The sequence below is a fragment of the Otolemur garnettii genome, unplaced genomic scaffold (assembly GCF_000181295.1).
Source record: "Otolemur garnettii isolate 467f Iridium unplaced genomic scaffold, OtoGar3 scaffold00004, whole genome shotgun sequence".
NCBI classification, from domain to species: Eukaryota; Metazoa; Chordata; class Mammalia; order Primates; family Galagidae; genus Otolemur; species Otolemur garnettii.
Genome location: NW_003852399.1, coordinates 27,492,629 through 27,512,028, shown reverse-complemented (window position 1 = coordinate 27,512,028; position 19,400 = coordinate 27,492,629). Strand labels below are relative to the sequence as shown.

Here is a 19,400-nt window from a genome sequence, read left to right as displayed (position 1 = left end):
AGAAGAGGCATCTTTCTCTAGTTATTGATCTTAGAGGGAAAGCTTTCAGCTTTTCACTATGGAATATGATATTAGCTATGTATTTTTCATAAATGCCCTTTAACATGTTAAAGGAGTTAACTCCATGTTAAGGGAGTTCCCTTCTATTCTTCATTTGCAGAGGATTTTTTTTATCATGAAAATGTTTTGAATCTTGTCAAGTGTGTTTTGTGCATCAAGATGATCATGTATTTTTTTCCCGTTTGTTTTATTAATGTGGTATATTATATTTCTTTTTTCTCCTTACATTGAACCACCCATGCTTGGGGTGAATTTTATTTTATTGTGTATAATAATTTTTTAATGTACTATGTTGCTTAATTTTTTTATTCAATTTTTCAAAATCATTATATGAATAATAATTTTTCCATCTATGTTTATAAAGGTATTGGTCTGTAGTTTCCTCGAGGTATCTTTGGCTTTAGTATGGCTTGTTCTTTTCTAGTTTGTTATGATGCATTGTTAAGTAGTTTAGTTGAAATCTTTCTACTTTTTTGATGTACATGTTTATTGCTATAAACTTCCCTTTTAGTACTGCTTCTGATATATCTCATAGGTTTTGGTATGCTGTGTATTTGTTTACATTTGTTTCAAGACTTTTTCTTTTTTTTTTGAGATAAGAGTCTCATTTTGTCACCCTTGGTGGAATGCCCAGGCATCATAGCTCAGAGAAACTTCAAACTCTTGGGCTCAAGTGATTCTCTTGCCTCTGCCTCCCAAGTAGCTGGGACTACAGGCTCCTGCCACAATGCCCAGTTATTTTTAGAGACCAGGTCTTGTTCTGGCATAGGCTGGTCTTGAACCTGTGAGCTCAGGCAGTCCACCTGCCTCGGCCTCCCAGGGTGTGTCTTAAGACATTTTAAACTTGCCTTTTTATTTTTTTTTGTGGGCCTATTGGTCATTCAGGAGCACGTTATTTAATTTACATGTAGTTTTACTTTTCCAAAGTTCCCTCTTGTTATTGATTTCTAGTTTTATTCTATTATGGTCTTATCTTAGAAGATATTTGACATGATTTTGATTTTTAAAAATTGGTTGAATCTTAGTTTGAGGTATAATATATGATAGCTATCTATTGGAGAATGTTCTGCATGCTCATGAGAATAATATGCATTCTGGAGCTATGTGGATTAAAGCTTCTGTAAACATCTGTTAGATTATTTTGGTCTAAAGTGCAGTTTAATTCTGATTTTTTTTTTTTTTTTATTTTGTGTCTAGATGATCTGGCTAGTGTTTGGAGTAGGGTGTTGAAGTCCTTAGCTATTATTATATTGGAATCTATCTCTCCCTTGATATCTAATATTTGCTTGCATATCTGGTTGTTCCTTTGCTGTGTGTGTGTGTGTGTGTCTGTATAGATATATACTTTTTTTTTTTTTCCCAGTTAAGACAGTGTCTCATTCTTGCTCAGGCTGGTCTTGAATTCCTGAGCTCAAGCAATCCTTCCACCTCAGCCTCTCTGGGCACTAGTATTCTACAGGCTCGAGCCACTATGCCTAGCCTACTGTGTGCATATATCTTTAGATATTGGTGCCTCTTGCAAGTTGATCCATTTATCATTATCTAATGAGCTTCTTTGCCTTTTTAAAATTTTGTACAGTTTTTGACTTAAAGTCTGTTTTATTTGATGTAAATATAGCTATTGATGTGTGCTTTTGGTTTTCATTTGTGTGGAACATCTCTTTTTGTGTCTGACTTTTGGTAGTTTGAATCTAATGTGCTTGGAAAATACCTTTTTTGGTTGAATCTATTTGGAATCTTGAGCTTCCTGTATCTGGATGTATACGTCTTGCAAGACTTGGACCATTTTCAGCTATTACTTCATTAAATAGGTTTTCTCTGCCTTTTTCATCTCTTTTTCTTCTGTATTCTCAGAATTTGAATATTTCCTTGCTTTGTGATGTCCCATATGTCATGTAAGACTTCTCCATTTTTAAAAATTCTTCTTTCTTTCTTTTTTTCTTGTTTTGGTCTGAGTTACTTCAGATGACAAGTTCAGAAATTCTTCTGCTTTATCTACTCAATTGTTGAAGGTGTCAATTGCATTTTTTTTTATTTCATTATTGAATTTTTCACTTGAAGATTTCTGTTTGGTTCTCTTCCACAATCTCTTTGTTGATTTTCTGATTCAGATCATTAATGACTTTACTGATTTCCTTGCATTATTTATGTGTTTCCTTGTATTTCACTTCAAGTTCTTTAACATTATTATTTCAGGCATTTAATAGATTTCCTTTTTGTTAGGGTCTGTTAGTGGAGAATTTTGGGGTACCTATGAAGTTTTCATGTTTTCTTATGTTTTTAATGTTTCATGTGTCCTTAAATTGGTATCTGCGCATCTGGTATAATAGTTGCTTTTTCCAGTTTTAATGATTATTTTAATAGGGAAGAGTTTTTCCTGTAGATTTATCTAAATCAGTGGTTCGCATTAGGAAGGTTGAGAACCACTAATCTAGAAGGTTGCTTGGATAGGGTGCTTTGGCTTTTATAGGGTGAGCACAGTAATGTAGTCTCCATATGATTTCTGTGGCTGTAATCTTATATCAGTAGTATCTGTGATTTTCCTTAGTGACTTAGGCTATACTTCTTAGTGACAGCTGTGATGTAGCTTTGCTGGGCAGGGGAAGCCACACGGGCAAATTCCTGTGTACCAGTGGTGGTGGTAGCTGGCCAGGCATGCCAGGCCCTCTTCTCTGGGTGGTGTGTATAAGCCTTGGTGGCACCTGGATGATGAGGTGGCTGGTTCTTGGTCCTCCAGGCAGCTTGCCTAGGTTGAGGCAGTTTTTTTGGAAGCTGGGTGGGTTCTTAGGCCTCTGAGTGGTGTGTCATTTTCTGGGTAGTCTAGTACTTAGAATAGTATCATCCTATGAAAGTGCCAAGATTACAGATGTGAGCCACCATGCCCAGCTGATTTTGAGCTATTATTATGTCCCTTATGCCTTAGTTTCCTCATTTGTAAAATGGGAATATCCTTGCAGTCGTAGGGTTGATTAGGAGGATTAAGAGAGGTATGAACATAATGTCTTTAGCAGTATATAACGTGTCAGAAGTTTTATAAACAATTTCTTTTCTATTTTGTCTCTTTCCCCCATCCCTGCCTTCTTCTCTTCCCATGCTCTCTACTTTTCTTAAGAGAAGCCCTCATTTCCTTTCCTTGAAATATTTGCTGCCTAATACATATATTGTTCAATAAAGGTACTTGCTATTTCTTTGTGGCATATATAGTCATTGAATAACTCTTAAATTGTCAACTTTTTAATGTATATATAAGATACTATTCCTTAAATAGATAAGTAAAATATTTGGATAAGGGTACCATCTATTATACTACTTATTTTCTCTGAATGTACCTAACACATACTTTTCTTTGCTCAGGCATTTTTTGGTAAGGGAGGTTATATATAAAAAAACACAATACATCTGTACCCGGCTGTTTAAGAACCCAATTGCCCCCATTGAATTCATGTAAAAATTAGTTGATAGAATGTCATTTAGGCCACAATGCTTTTGTATATATTTGTTTTTTTCCTCTCCGATTTTCTACGTATTTTACTTTATGAATCTCAGAGTGGGTCTCACTTCAATTCAGTGGTGTAAAGAAAGGGGAGGGGAGGTGGCAAACTGATAGACATCTACCAATGTCCAGGAAAGGGATGTCATAAAGAAAGATGGAGACTTTACCTCTTTCATGTTTACATGGATGGAGCTAGAAAATATTCTTTTTAGCAAAACATCTCAAGAATGGAAGAAAAAGTCTCCAATGTACTCAGCCCTACTATGAAACTGATTTATAGCTTGTGTAGGAAAGCTATAACCCAATTTTAGCCCAAGAATATGGGGAAAGGGGAGAGGGAGGGTAGAGTAGGGTAGAGGATGGGTGGAGGGAGGGTGATTGGTGGGATCATGCCTATGGTTCATCCTACAAGGGTACATGTGAATCTTTCTAAATATAGAATATAAATGTATTAACACAATAACTAATAAAATGACATGAAGGCTATGTTAACCAGTTGGATGAAAGTATTTCAAATTGTATCTAGAAACAGCACACTGTACCCCATGATAGTATTAATGTACACAGCTATGATTTAGTAAGAAAAAAAATAAAAAAGAAAAAAAATCAAGCTTTTAATAACATGTTTCTCTGTTTCCTTAATATATGTTCTGGCATAGTTTGATATTTTGATCTGTGGCTGGTGCAGTATCCTGTGTCAGTTGGGGATTGGGTGAAGAGGAGGCAGGTGGGAGAGATGGGTAATGTTAAGTGATTTGGGAAATGACTCCAGTCCTGCTACTGATTAGCATGGATCTCAGAGATAGGAGAGAGGCTCCATCACACAAGAGTGATCATAGTGAGTACAGTGATCTCTTTTATTAGTAAAATGTGGCTCAGTGTTCAGGTTTGGTCAATCAGGTTAGTTATTCCTTCTTTTGAGATGATCAAATGAAAGAGAATCTAAGGGAGGATTAACTCTTTTCCCTTCTTGCCTAGCCTAATAATACTGTTATCATTATAATATTGCTCTCAAGGTAGAGTTAGTTGAGCCCAAGATTCTCATTTTTACCATGAAAGTTAGTAAATATGTTTTCCCTGACTCTGTCTTGTTTTCTTTAAGTGTACCTCTGAGTAGCTGACTTTGTTATTCTGTTAATATCTGAAGTGCAGTGTTACTCTACGGATTCTTTATTGCATGTGACAGTCGTCATTGTGTATGCTGTTGGAGAGGATAGAAATGAATGTTCTTGTTTATTTCTAAGCCCCCATTCACTGTTTTAGGAGTCTTTGCTGCCAAGAGCTGCCCAGTAAGTTTAGTCCTTTTCTGCTTTCTAAGTTTGGTGCCACGTGGCTAAAGAGCTATAAAGTACATCACTTCTTAGTTCCCCTGTTTACTTTTTCCTTCTTCAGTATTTTCTTATATCTTAACTTCCTACTCTGTTTTTAGACAGAGCTTAGAATGATTTAGTCACGTGTTTTTAGTTTTATTCTCAATCTTGTTCACACCATTGTGAATCTGGGGGAATTGATGGTTTTCAAGTTGTAATTGACTAACCCTGTAAGGGGGAAGGGGAAAAGTATGCAACATGAACCCATGATCTGTCAATATGAAAGAATAGATCTAATTATATACAGTGTTTGCCACATTTTCCTTCTGTTAGGAACTTTTGTAAGGAAATGATATTCTGGCTTGTTTCATGAAGAGTGAAGGGCAGTATTTTCAGAAATAGCTATGTGGTCCCCAAGAGAAAACATTCTTTTGCCATGAAATATACTTACCAGACATTTTAGAAAAAATGTAGCCTAAATAAGAAAGATATAACTATAATGTGTTTGGGATTAAAAATTATTTGAAAATATTTTAGCTAGTATTTTTGAGAACAGAGTTTCTTTTACTAGTAATTGGGGATTTTCAAGGAAGTAAAAATGTTTAACAGTCCAGAGTGATGCGTACTAGTTAAAAGCAGATGAAGAACTCAAAACTAATGATGGAAATAACTCTAGTGTTAATAGTAAGTATTATAATTATTCTTGTTTTGCTTAATTTCATTTGGGCAGGGTTTGAATGGAAGCTTATTTCTGGATGATATAATTTAAATGTAATTGAAATGAAAACAAGCTCAGATTATCAAAATGATTATTTTCTAATTATATATGTAGTAATAATTTCCAAACCATAATTAAGAAAGAAATGTTTATACATTTGGCAATGTTTATTTCATAGTATATATTCCTATGAGTACTACAATTAGTGCTTATTTTTTTAAGCACACTAAAATTTCAGGATTATTGTTAATTTTAAGCAAATAAAGTTATTAAGTTTGTTTTTCTTTTGAATAATAAACATGCATAGTTTGTAGGAGCTTTATTTACTTTTTTTTTAACTATTTGAAAACTCCTATTTAGTTTTATCCTATCTTGCTAATAACTTTTAAAAAATACAATGAAAATAACCTGTTCTCGCTTTTGCTTTAAAATGTTTGTCATCTTGTGTATGCCAGATTTATTGGACTGCAGTAGTTTTAGTGCATTTTGGCTGGAATGTTTATTATGACATCATTGTAATCTATATACAGTATGTGATTTCAGATGGTTTCAGTGTTAAATATTTTCATAATTATGCTAGTTTTGGCAGTTCACTTGGAACTTTTTCACATCTCTTTAGTGAACATGTTTTACTTCTGGGCTTTTGAGACAACCACATGTTTAAAAATTTAATAGTGTGCTTTTAATGTTAACGTTGTGCTGAAGTATATCACTATGGAGATTTTTAAGAATGTAAGGTGAACTAACAGTAATTACTGTAAGCTTTATTTACAGTAGTAGTCTTTTAGTGTTTAAAGACTGTAACATCCCCCCAAATGACAGAAGATGTTATTACAGATTGAATAGTGAAGTTGTTTTGTGGAATGAAATATGTGATGTTTGTTTTGTGTTAACTTAAAATGAACATAAGTTCATGAGAAAATTCTTTTTGTTTGATAGCAAATCTTTTACGTTTTGCTTGTATAAAGTTTCAGATTGTTTTTAATGGATCACTAGCATGTGAAGGCATGATATCTTGTAAAAGATTCATCCTTTATTGTATATTTCTCTTAGTGTGGTATTGAATAAAATTTTTAATTTTCTATAGGAGGTCTTATTATGGTTCTTTCTATTTGCCTTTTATACCCTATTTGGTAAATTAGTGATGATTATTCCTTTTATTTGCTCTTGAAATTTTCTCTTTAAGTATGTGAAATAGAAAAACTAAATTTGTTACCATTTTTGTAAATACTATAAAATAGTGTTGTTATTGATTAATGAATTGATGGTGTGCACAGTGCACCGTCAGTTGCTCTTTATGGTTGGCATCTTTTATCTTTCACCCCTCCTATGTGTTTTTTCTTTGAGCAAAAAATGTGCTCTTTTATTCTTTAAAAAGGAATAAGAGTTGCCAGATTATTTTTACCTCATATTACTACCTCATCTATTTTCTTCTTGTAATGCGCATCTTCTTAAAAGACTAGTTTGTTCTTATTTGCTTCATTTTCACTTCTCATTAACTCTTTTGAGTATTCATTTACTGTTCCACTCTTGTCTCTCTAATGGAGCTATTAAATCTCCTTTTTTATAGGTTACTGGCAGTCTTCTAATTACCAAATCCTGAAACAGATCAATTTAGAATATCTGTGTAGTTCTTAATATTAGTTCATTTTTTATTGAACTGTGCCATGCTTTCAGCTTCTGATAATTGTTCTTCTATTTTGAACACTATATACCCTGGCCTTATTTGACTAATAATCATTCTTTATATGTGCTATATACATTTCTACTGTTTTGCTTTTGTTTGTTTCCCCCTCCCTAGTAGTTCGACTCCAATCTTAAAACATTTTTAAGGGCTTGACTTTTCTAGGCCTTTCAGTAGACTGACTCTCTTTGTGATCTTATTACTTAAAAATAAAGAAAAAAGTACTACTCTTGTGGAATTAGTTATGTGTGTGTTTGATTCTGAAATCCTTGAGAACAAGTATAATATCTAATGTATCTTTTGTAAATATAGCAATTGGTGTGTAAGACCATTATATGAATGTTGAATCAGAACAGGAAAAGAGTATTCATTTACATTTTATAAAAAACATTCAAGAATCTGTATAATTTATTTGTTTCTATGTTGTTCATATTGAAACCCAATTAAACCTTGTATCTAACATGAATAATAATTAAGGATGTAAAAGATCCTCACTATAATAATAAGGATATAAAATTTCACACTGTTAAATAAGATGTAAAAGACTCTTAAGGATGATTGAGATTAATCATTAAAGATAGCCAAGAAGAGAGCTTGGATTCAAAATAGTAGGATTTTAACATATAAACAACAAATACAGGAAAAGTTCAGACCCTGTTAATGTATTTTGCACTTAGAGTTGGACATTATTTAAAAGCTTCTATTAAATATATGATATTAATTATGTTACATATAAATATATAGTCATTTCTTTTGCTAAAGCCTTAAATAAGAATTCTTTGAACACATTGTTGAGTAGTTTGTTTTGATAATTAGCTAAAGAAAGAATATGTAGTTTTAAACTACTATTTTTTAAATGTTTGAGAATGCAAATTTGAAAATTGACTATATAGCGTTTTAGAGCTAAAAATAAAATTAGAAGTCTCCATTAGTATAACCATAAACTACATATATTCGACAAATTTTTTTTTAATTTTTAAATATGATTGGCACTTTTCTTTTTCTTTCTTTAAAATAAAAATAGGATGATCATGATAGCTGTGGTTCCAATTCTACCAACCGTAGTACTACTGAGAATACAAAATCATCAATAAAACCTCGGAGAATTCAGCAGGCTGCTCCTACAGATCCTGACTTACCACCAGGTAACTTATAATGGGATTGATAAAGCCAGGTTTTAGTTGTTACTGATTATTGTGTTAGTCCTTTGTAGAATATATGTTTTTGGTGTCATAAAACTTCTAGGCATGCTGCACTTGCTGCATGACTTCAGAATAGGTTGAATTCAGAGCCCTTGCAAATGGCTTTCATTCAAATTTTGATCCTTATTTGCAGCAAGTTGTCCTCTAGCCTCTCTAAACAAAGCCTCGGTCTCTTCATTCTCTTTGTGTTTTGATAAACAGAAAAAAAAAGTTGTTTATCAGTCACTTTTCTTTTGGTTTCATTTATCAGTTATTTCTTTTTTATGAGGTATATTGGATATTGGCATATACTTGTTTTCTGTGCCAAAGATTTATAAACTTTCTGCTAACCTACTTAATTGTTGATAGCCTTCTGGCACAATCTACTTGTAAGAGGCTGGAATTAATTATACAATTTTATACTTCCTGTCCCTCAAATGTACAGAGGGTGCCAAGAAGAGCATACACATTTTAAGAAAGAAAAAGACTGTATTAAAATTGTATTATTCAATATATACCAATAATGTTCATTACTCATGTTTGACTTGAGTACTCAAAATACAAGATAACAAACATTATTGGTATATCTTGAGTATTATGATTTTAATAGTCTTTTTCTTTCTTAACATGTGTATACTTTTTTTGGACCCTCTTTATGTCCTAAGTTATATCTGAATTGAACATTGTTAACTAGTGCTAGAATGATGTTAGTTGTGGTACTTAGTATTCTCCATAACTCTACCATCTGGCTTTTGGATAGATTAATTGCCATAAGCTGCCAAAGGTGTCAAAAGATGATAATTTACTTGTAAATGTTTCCAATTCTGTTTAGAGTAATGTAATGTATCCAGAAATTTCTAAACTTTTTCTTATTAATTAAACCCTTTAGAAAAATCCTGGGGAATTAAACTGTAAGGTAAATTAAACTGTAGCTTGTTCTTATTAGCTGGGCAACCCTTTATCACTCCAAATTTCTGACTTCATATTCTCACAAAACTTCCTGTATCAGATCATGGTTTAGAAGCATTGTTTGGTCTCCTTCTCCTTTGTCAAAGAATAATCATTTTTTTTTTTTTGCCGTTTTTGGCCAGGGCTGGGTTTGAACCCGCCACCTCTGGCATATGGGGCCGGCGCCCTACTCTTTTGAGCCACAGGCGCTGCCCTAAGAATAATCAGTTTTAAGTTTAATCGTTAAGTCACTGCTTATTTTGTTTTTCCTAAGAAAGAACTTGTTTAAGAAAAATTTAAAGCTATTTTCAGTTGTTAATTTCATAAATTAAAAACCTTCTGTGGGCTAATTTGCATGTACTCAGAACAGGTTTAAGGGTTTTAATGATTCTTAAAAGTCTGTATTAGAGTTTAGGCTGATATTCAGAATTGGGTGAGTTAGCCTATTTTTATTGGCACAAAACAGAAACATAACACAAAACACCTTATTTTTGGTAGCATATAATAGAATTGTGTTCTATGTGAACTACTTCAGGTAGCTTTGGATTAGCGTGTGCTTTTCTACCTTACCTACTAGGAGAACTCATATCCTCTTTTATGCTGACATAAATCACAGTGAAGGCATTACTTTAAGAAGTAAGTAGAGCTTTTGGCCCATTACTAGGAGGCAGAACAGCTAAAGTTAATTTTGCCAAAGGAAAAAAAGATGGGGGGATAACTTGAGAATCCAGTAGAAGGTGAACCCTTACAGTTGTTGGAGAATTCATTTCTGGCAACCTTATTCTGCCTGGGAATCATATTAAGGTTCTTAAACGGTAGAAATAAATTCCTGCTTTCAAAAATTTCTGGAGCAAAGTTATTTATTCTAGAATCTGTAGTTACAGTTTTGGAGTTGGAACGTTTATATAGATCCAGAAATGATTTTTGAGAACAGTGTTAGTGTTACCAATAGACAATCATTTGTTTTACTCCTTTAAAGAGCAGGTGGCTCTCTAATAGGAAAAGAATATAAATCATTATCTAATGTCCTCTTTGCGATCTCTATTCTTGGAGTCTAGAATAGCCTTTGAATCCTGACTAGTTAGTGTATTGTTAGAATAATTTAATGGCTCATAGCAAGCATTTTAGAAGTACACATCATAGATTAGAAAACCATGTAGCATATTAACGTACAATGAAAGTAATATTTCAAGAATTTTATATATATTTATGTGCTAGGTTATGCCAGTCCTCCTATAACCATAAGTCCTCCAGTACCTAGCACAAGCACATAAATATACAGAAATATGTAATATGTAAATATACATAATATATACTGGTATAACCTAGCACAAACAGATAAATATATGTGCTATTCCTCTAGTAATATTTCTTCCTGGTGGGAGGTCAAAAGAATTTGAATCTCATCGATTTTAAGCATACACATATTCTTTCTGTTAATAATATATAGACTGTTAATTTCAGGTCTGTTTATTGCAGTTATTGCTAATAACAGTTTTGAATTGTGGACTTGATAGGTCCACCATACTTAATAGGATATGCTAATTAGAGAGTTTCAGGATTTTTCATTTATTTATTTGTCATTTCTGTTTCTTTACTTTTCACTGCACCTTATCTGGGATGGGTAAAGTGAGACCACTTCTAAGCTAGATACCTGGTTTATTCAGTTCTGTTCTCTCTCTCATACCCTTTGGCTTTTATTAAAGTACATTATAAGAAAAAGGGATTTGTGGGCTGTTTCTGCATTTGTCTAAAATGGTTTTAAAGGGCATTGTCTTTTAATTTTTCAAGGTCTCTTAATTGTATGTTTTTTTCCTATTAGTTACTCATCTTTAAAACTATTCCCTAATGGTGAGCGGTGGCTTAAGCCAGTAATCTCCGCCACTAAGGAGGCTATGGCAGGAGAAGCTCTTGAAGAGTTCAAGGCTAAGGCAGGAGAACCTCTGGAGCAGTTCAAGGCTGCCAGTGGGTTATGATCATGCCCCTGCCCTCCTGCCTAGCAACAGAGCGAAACCTCATCTCTAAAAAAAATATTTTTTTCCTATCTTTCTTGTCTGTTAAGCTCAGAGACAAATTTTGTGAGCTATTGTATAGCTTTGCTCTTTCTTCATATTGCCATCATTACTTTCCTTTTCTCCGTACTCTTTTACTTAGGATGTGTGCATGTGCGTATGTGTGTGTATGTATATATACACACACACACATTAACACATTGACCACCCCCCTCCTCCATTCCTACTTCAATGGAAATATTTAAGGTATGGCTAAACAAAAACTGTGTTTTCCACTGGGTCAGAAGATGTGACTTAGTCATCTTTGATCTTTATCATCCAGCACAAGGGCTAGAAAACATTTTTTATAAAGTTAGTATATATTTTAGATTTATAAACCACATGTTTTCTGTCAGAGCTATCTCTTCTGATGTAGTACTAAACCAGCAATAGATGATTAATAAACTAATGAATATGACTGTGTTCCAGTAAAACTCTATTTATAAACTCAGATGTCAAAGCCCTTGGTTTGCTGGTCCCTGAACTACTACAATGTCTGGTTCATAGGGAGCATTTACCTACGTACAAAATCACCTATTTTCCTCTGGCTTAGATTTATAGTTCATAGAGTCACTGAGATTTGGAATAGGAAGCTATCTCAGATTTTCAGGTCTAGTAGTCAGTCTCTTTAAGCTCATGGATTCTTGAAAATCTATTGAAAAAATAGTGGACCCACATATGCATATTCAAAAATTATTTATATTTTTAGTATATTCTCATACCTGTTGAATTCTATCCTAGGCCAAGCTTAAGCCTCTGATGATTTTGTGACTAAGAATATGGAAACTCAGATTTTTTGGTATACATGGGGATATGTTATTAAATTAGCATTATTTACTCAGCTTTTTGTGTTTTCTGCAGAAAATATTGAATATAAAATAGAGGACATTCTGTTTGTGTGCACTGAAATGCTTGCCATATTAGGGATATAGGGCTTGATTTTCTGAAAAGTTCCTTAAAGGAACTTTCTTTTTTTTTCTTTTTGAGACATAATATCCCTATGTCACCCTTGGTAGAGTGCTGTGGTGGTGTCATAGCTCATAGGAACTTCAAACTCTTGGGCTCAAGCAGTTCTCTTGCCTCAGTCTCCCAAGCAGGTGGGACCACAGGCATCCACCACAATACCCAGCTATTTTTTGGTTGTAGCTGTCGTTTTATAGGCCCTGGCTGGATTTGAACCTGTCAGCTCTGGTGTATGTGGCTGGCACACTAGCCACTGAGCTATAGGTGCCAAGCCTTTATTTTATTTTATTTTTTTGAGACAGAGTCACACTGTTGTCCTCGGTAGAGTGCTGTTGTGTCACAGCTCACAGCAACCTCAAACTCTTGGGCTTAAGCAATTCTCTTGCCTCAGCCTCCCAAGTAGCTGGGACTCCAGGCGCCTGCCACAACGCCTGGCTGTTTTTTTAATTGCAGTTGTCATTGTTGGTTAGCTGGCCTGGGCTGCATTTGAACTGCCAGCCTCGGTGCACGTAGCTGGCGCCAAAACCACTGTGCTATGGGCGCCGAGCCTAGGATTCTTTTTAATTAAGTAACAGTGATAAATTGTATAAGTTAGGGTAATAATAACTGGTGGACATATTAACCTCTGAATTTCAGGGGCTTAACACAATGGAAATATTATTATTATTTTTCATGCACCTGTTCAAAGATTGTCTTCTACCAGGAATACAGGGTACTTTTATTTTGAGGTTCTAGTATCCTCTAGGCCAGACTTTGGATTCTGGTGCATTCAGCCTTTCCCAGAGGGAGAAGACTCATTTATTTAATACTCCTAGCTAGAAGTGAGGCATATTCTTTTGCTCAAATTTCACTGAGGATGGACATTGTGTATGAGTTGAAAGTTGTATCTTGATAATAATTTCACATTGTGGAAGTGGGATCACAACTTACTGAAGGATAGTTAGCCATCTCTGCTGTACAGGTGTTCTTTCTCATTTATGTACCTATCCATTTTTAAATAAATTATGCTTTAAACTATAATTTTGTTAATAATCTTCAAAATATCTGGTTACATTCTGTTTATTACAGAGAAAGGGTAATTGGAGAGCCTTTGTTTCATTCTAATTGGATTGATTTTCAAAATACTGGTTTGGTGGAGGCAGGTTATTTACTTCCCTTAATCTATATTGGCTATGTGCATGAGGATATAGCAATTCAGTGAAGGCTGTCTTTGCTCTCAAGTAATGAACTGTTCAGTTTAGGAGAGGTTATAGTGCAAAGCCAAAGGAAGAGCAGATCTAATGAAGCACAAGTAATACCTTTTGGGCACTAAAAGTTGTTATGTCCATGTATGTGTGTGGTTTTTGAAACACACATGAAACAGGCAAGGCTGGGTGTGGTGGCTCAGGTTTGTAATCCTAACACTTAAGGAGGTTGAGGTGGGAGGATCACTTGAGGCCAGGAGTTTGAGACCAGCATAGGCAACCTAGTAAGAGCCCATCTCTACACAAAATAGAAAAATTAGCTGGGCATGATGGTGTACCTGTAGTCCCAGCCATTCTGGAGGCTGACATGGATCACTTGAGTCCAGAAGTTTGAGGTTGCAGTGAGCTTTGATGACAAGACTACGCTGTAGCTTGAATAATTAAGTGAGACTCTGTCTTAAAAGAAAACAAAAGCAAAAAATCAAAAACAAAAAAACCCCAAAAGACACACACATGCACACACACAAAAACACCAACAAACCAGAGGCAAGACAGATTGAAAATGGCAGGATAGGAAATGACGTAACAAATATTACCCCCAAATAATCTGTATAACAACAAGGCAAAATTAAATGAAAAGCAAAAGCATTAATGGAGATAAGTAATAGAGACACTAAATAATAAAAGGTACATTCTCCAGGGAATATATAATGATATTGCATTCATCTAACAACCTGGCCTTGAAATGTGGTAGGTCAAGAATAAAAAAAAAGCTTCAAATTTGATATTTGAATATTATTAAAATTACTAAAATTGTTTTAATAGCTACATGTAAAACTCACTAAGCATGTAAGACAGTGTACATTATTTTGATGCACACATTTAATATCTACAGATATTGACAAAAACGTGGTTGAACAGGAAATCTTGACAAATTTTGACATATATCATCCTCTTTGACCACAAGATGATTCAATTACACTGATTACACTGTAATCATTGATATACTTGAATTTATACCTACCTTTTTCTGTTTCTTTGTTTTACCTTTGTAAGTTCTGTTTTTTGTTCCTCTTTACCTCTCATGCCTGCTGTTTACTTTTTAGAGCCTTGAAGTAGCTGTTCCATACATTCTCTCCAGGTTTTATAGCTGCATTCACTGGGAAAGACAGGGTAGAGCGCTTACTTTATCTTACCTAGAAGTAAAGCCTGTTAACATTTTGGTGTACAACCTTTTAGAGACTCTTTCTTCGCACACAAACACACACTTTTATTTTTTATAACCTGAATTTTTTATTTAGTGTTATGCCAGAAACATGTTTCCATGCCATTAATAGTTTTTCCAATGCTATTTTAATAACTGGCCTGTATTCCATTGTATAACTACTGTGTGGTTTACTTAAGCAGTCCCTTTTGTTTGACATCTACATTTGTTATTTTCAGTTTTAACAAACACATTCATAGCTTAATATTTGCACGCACCTCTGTTTATTGCAGAATCAAAGTTCATGAGTAATTTTAAGGTTTTAGGCATGTCTAAATTACTCTGTGCAATGTTTGTAACAATACTTCCAAACACGTTTTTTGTCCAGTGTTATTTTTTTATTGTTAAAAAATTATTTTTAAACTTTGATAGATGGAAAATGCTATCTCATGTATTTTTTTGCCAGTTGGTATTACCATTTTCTTTTCATCACTGTATTGTGTAGGAAAGATAATTTTTGTATTTTGTTAGCTATTCAATATTTAGTATTTTTTAGTTGTTTCCTTTGGATTTTCCATATAATAATACTGTCATCTTTGTGAAATGATCATACCTTTCTTTTCTCCCTTATTTAGTTGTCTAGAACTGTGACCATCTTAAATACTGATAAGGAGTATTTTCAACTCATAGCTATTTTACTTAGCTCCTGTATTTATTGCCCTAAATTATTATCTAGTTGATAGGTCTGATGAATGCTTTAATTCATGTTTTTATTGGACCTGTCTATAGCATTGACAATAAAGATTCCCTATTCTTAGCCTATTAAATAAGTTTTTATGCTGGGTGCCATGGCTCACACCTATAATCCTAGCACTCTGGGAAGCCGAGGTGGGTGGATCACTTGAGCTCACTGAGTTCCACACTTGCCTTGGCAAGAGTGAGACCCCCATCTCTAAAAATAGCTGAGCATGTGGCAGGTGCCTGTAGTCTCAGCTACTTGGGAGGCTGAGGCAAGAGGATCATTTGAGCCCCAGAGTTTGAGGTTGCTGTAAACAGTAATGCTACAGCATTCAACTCCCCCAACCCCCGCAAAAGTTTTTATTTTCAAACAATTCCAGATTTCCAAGAAATACACATCAATACACATCATTTGAGCTTTAATTGTATGATGCAACTTAACACCTGAATGAATTTTATGCCGTAAACTTGACTTAAGATCTTCACGTAGTGTCATCAACCATGGAATTTCTGATTATGAGCAACTTTGGCTTTCCATATCCATCCTGACCACATCAGGATGAATCAATTGCAGATGGTGTTTCTTTTCTTTTTTTTTATAGAGACAGTCTCACTTTATTACCCTCATTAGAGTGCTGTGGCATCACACAGCTCACAGCAACCTCCAACTCCTGGGCCTAGGTGATTCTCTTGCCTCAGCCTCTCGAGTAGCTGGGACTATAGGCACCTGCCGTACCACCTGGCTATTTTTTTGTTGCAATTTGGCCTGAGCTGGGTTTGAACCTGCCACCCTCAGTATATGGGGCCAGTGCCTACCCACTGAACCACAGGCGCCACCCTAGATGGTGTTTCTTTGTAACCAAAATTATTTGATACATGCCATTTAAGAAAATCAGGTAAGGGGTGGCGCCTGTGACTCAAAGGAATAGGGCATCACCCCATATGCTGGAGTGGCAGGTTCAAACCCATCCCTGGCCATAAAAAAAAGAAAAGATCAGATAAATAAGATACAATCTTTTCCCAGTAGTATTTCATATTTTGTTAGAGAAGATAAGTATACATATATAAGCAGATGATGAGTAAGCTGAAGAAAAGTAGTAGAGATAGTTCTTCTTAATATTAATGTGTAGGATGGGAGACATTGGAGAAGAGGATATAGGAAGGGGACAGTTATCCTAGGCCTGAACAAGAAGGGAGAAAGAATGGATAAAAAGTATTTTAAACAGGAAGAAGAACATGATCAAAGTTCACAAAAATTCAATGTTTTCACCTAGACCTGTGGGGATAGATGTATTTTTTGGAAGAGAGGGTTTTTGGGTGGAGGAAGGATAAATAATAAGAATTTCTAGAAAGGTTGACTAGTGACAGGGTATTTTAGAACCATCTAATAGTACATCTTGTAAGTTCTTATTCCCAGAGTGGCCTTACTTTTTCATATGTTTATGTGGTAGACATGGACTTTTATTATGTCATTTAACAAATATACTCCCAAGGAGTCTCTGAGTATATTTATTTTTATCTTTAACATCTGTGTTGATGAGTAATAATATGGGGTAGTAGGTTGAAAATTATGGTTCTTAAGATTTCTTTTGTAAGTCTAATTTGTTAAGAATTATTTTAGCATGTACTCTTAACAAAAGAGTATTTGTTACTTTAAATCTATTAATATTTTGTGTGCGAATTTTATAGCGTATAATAATTGGTACTATAAAAACTGCCAATAGATTCCATAGAGGAGAAAACCTTAAACCTAGGTTGTATCACATTTCTTTTCCCTTTGCATCATGGGCAATGAATGAAAGAGATTTGCAAACAGGTTCTGGTTGAATAGATTTAAATAAACTTTCAGCAGGTTTTAGTGTAGATGTTAACAATATTAGTTGCTGGCAAAAGTTGATTCTGTTTTGTCCAGTAAAATTCTAGTTTAAAAGAATATAAGCATATGATTGTTTCATGAAATAACTAAAATTTTAATTACCTTTTAAGTAGGTTTTTTTTTTTTTTTTGTTGGGGATTCCTTTTTTTTTTGGTTGCTTTTTTTTTTTTTTTTTTTGAGACAGAGCCTCAAGCTGTCCCTCTGAGTAGAGTGCTGTAGCATTACAGCTCACAGCAACCTCCAACTCCTGGGCTCAAGTGAGTCTCCTGCCTCAGCCTCCCAAGTAGCTGGGACCACAGGCGCCCACCACAAGGCCCAGCTATTTTTATTTATTTATTTTTTTTGGTTGCAGCCGTCGTTGTTTGGTGGGCTGGGGCTGGATTTGAACCCGCCACCTTGGTGTATGTGGCTGGCGCCTTAGCCACTTGAGCCACAGACGCTGAGCCTTAAGTAGCTTTTTAAAGTGGAAAAGATTTATTTTCTTTTCCTCCTGTCTTTTAGGATGCTTTTTACAATAAGTTTTATTTGTATTTTTAATTAGATTCCTCAATGATGTATTTATGTACACATTATGTGAGAAACATAAGTGAGATCGTGGAGCATTCTATGATAGTAAGAAATTAAAACAAAATTTTTTGGAGATTCTAAGTAAGCCATGGAGAAACAGAATGTTTGCTAGTTACTTTTTTCCCCTCATTTTAAGTTAGTTTTTGAAAATATTTATCTTTTTAAAAATTTCCCTATGTTCTCATTCTGCTTTTATCCAATTTCTTTCCTTCCAAGTTTGTTTTTTCTTTTTTTCTATCTTCTTCACTTTATTGTAAAACCTTTTTTATTTTTCTAACACATCCTTTCTACATTTTCTTCCTTATTAACATTCTCCAGAATGTGGAATACTCTGTTTCAGTATCATATATTAGTTAGTGAATAGAGTTGTATTCTTTGTGATGGTCCTCTTTCTCCTCTTTTTCTTCCCCTAGGCATAACTTTTGAATATTTTAATGGCTAAAGTAGGAAGAGATGATGGTAGCTGGTTCAAAAAGAAGCTTAATGAAACTTGTCTTCCAATATACTGTATAACCAGCATATGGGAACATTGACACATTTTGGAAAATGTCTATAAAATAAGCAGAAATCAGACAAATTACTTGTAGTATAGGATAATCATTGCATAGGATCTAGTATTATGTTATTAAAGAGATATAGTATCTGTGGCTTCTCTTAGTACATGAACTCTTTATTATAGCACTTTTTGGTAATTGTTTTTGTTGAACTGGATCTGCTACTTATTACCTGTGTCACTTTGGTAAGACTTTTAACCAATCTGAACTTTAGTTTTCTCTTTGAGAAGTATGCTAAATAATACCTACTTTTCACATATATTAATTTTAAGAACATTTTAAGAAATAATTAAATATATTTGTGGCTAACTAAATCCTTTTTTCTATTTTATAGGTTACGTGCAGAGTCTGATTAGACGAGTTGTAAATAATGTAAATATTGTTATAAATAATCTCATACTAAAATATGTTGAAGATGATATTGTCCTTTCAGTCAACATCACTTCTGCAGAATGCTATACAGTAGATGAATTTTGGGATCGTGCATTTATGGATATTTCTGGTGAGTAAATGTCAACAATAGTGTATATTTTTCTATAATTGATTGTTTAGGTTGTTCCCGGATTTTTGTTAGTATACACAATGCTGGATGAATATTTTTGTACCCCTTCCTCTATCTCTCTCTCTTTCTCTCTCTTTTTTAAAGAGATAGGGTTTGCTTTGTTGCACAGGCTAGTCTCAAAGTCCCAGGTTCAAAGATCCTTCCATCTGAGCCTCTTGAGTAGTTTGGAATATAGATGTGTTCCGCTGTGCCTGCATCTATATGTATCTTTTGATGCATATGTATAAGTGTTTTTTTTAGTGTATATACTTAGGAGTGGGCTTATTAGATATAGAAGGATATACAGATTTTTGTGTTTTTAAAATAT

The 19,400-nt window shown here is 34.2% G+C and overlaps 1 protein-coding gene across 4 annotated transcripts in view; it reads left to right on the top strand.

Annotated features, from left to right (window-relative positions):
- VPS13B (vacuolar protein sorting 13 homolog B) overlaps positions 1-19,400 on the top strand; it is a 777,819-nt gene that overhangs the window by 19,110 nt on the left and 739,309 nt on the right. For all 4 annotated transcript variants that reach the window (XM_023517476.1, XM_023517471.1, XM_023517472.1 and 1 more), the window contains exons 4-5: positions 8,290-8,410; positions 18,866-19,033. In XM_023517476.1, the coding sequence (XP_023373244.1) occupies positions 8,290-8,410; positions 18,866-19,033 (289 nt within the window). The remainder of the gene's footprint in view (positions 1-8,289; positions 8,411-18,865; positions 19,034-19,400) is intronic.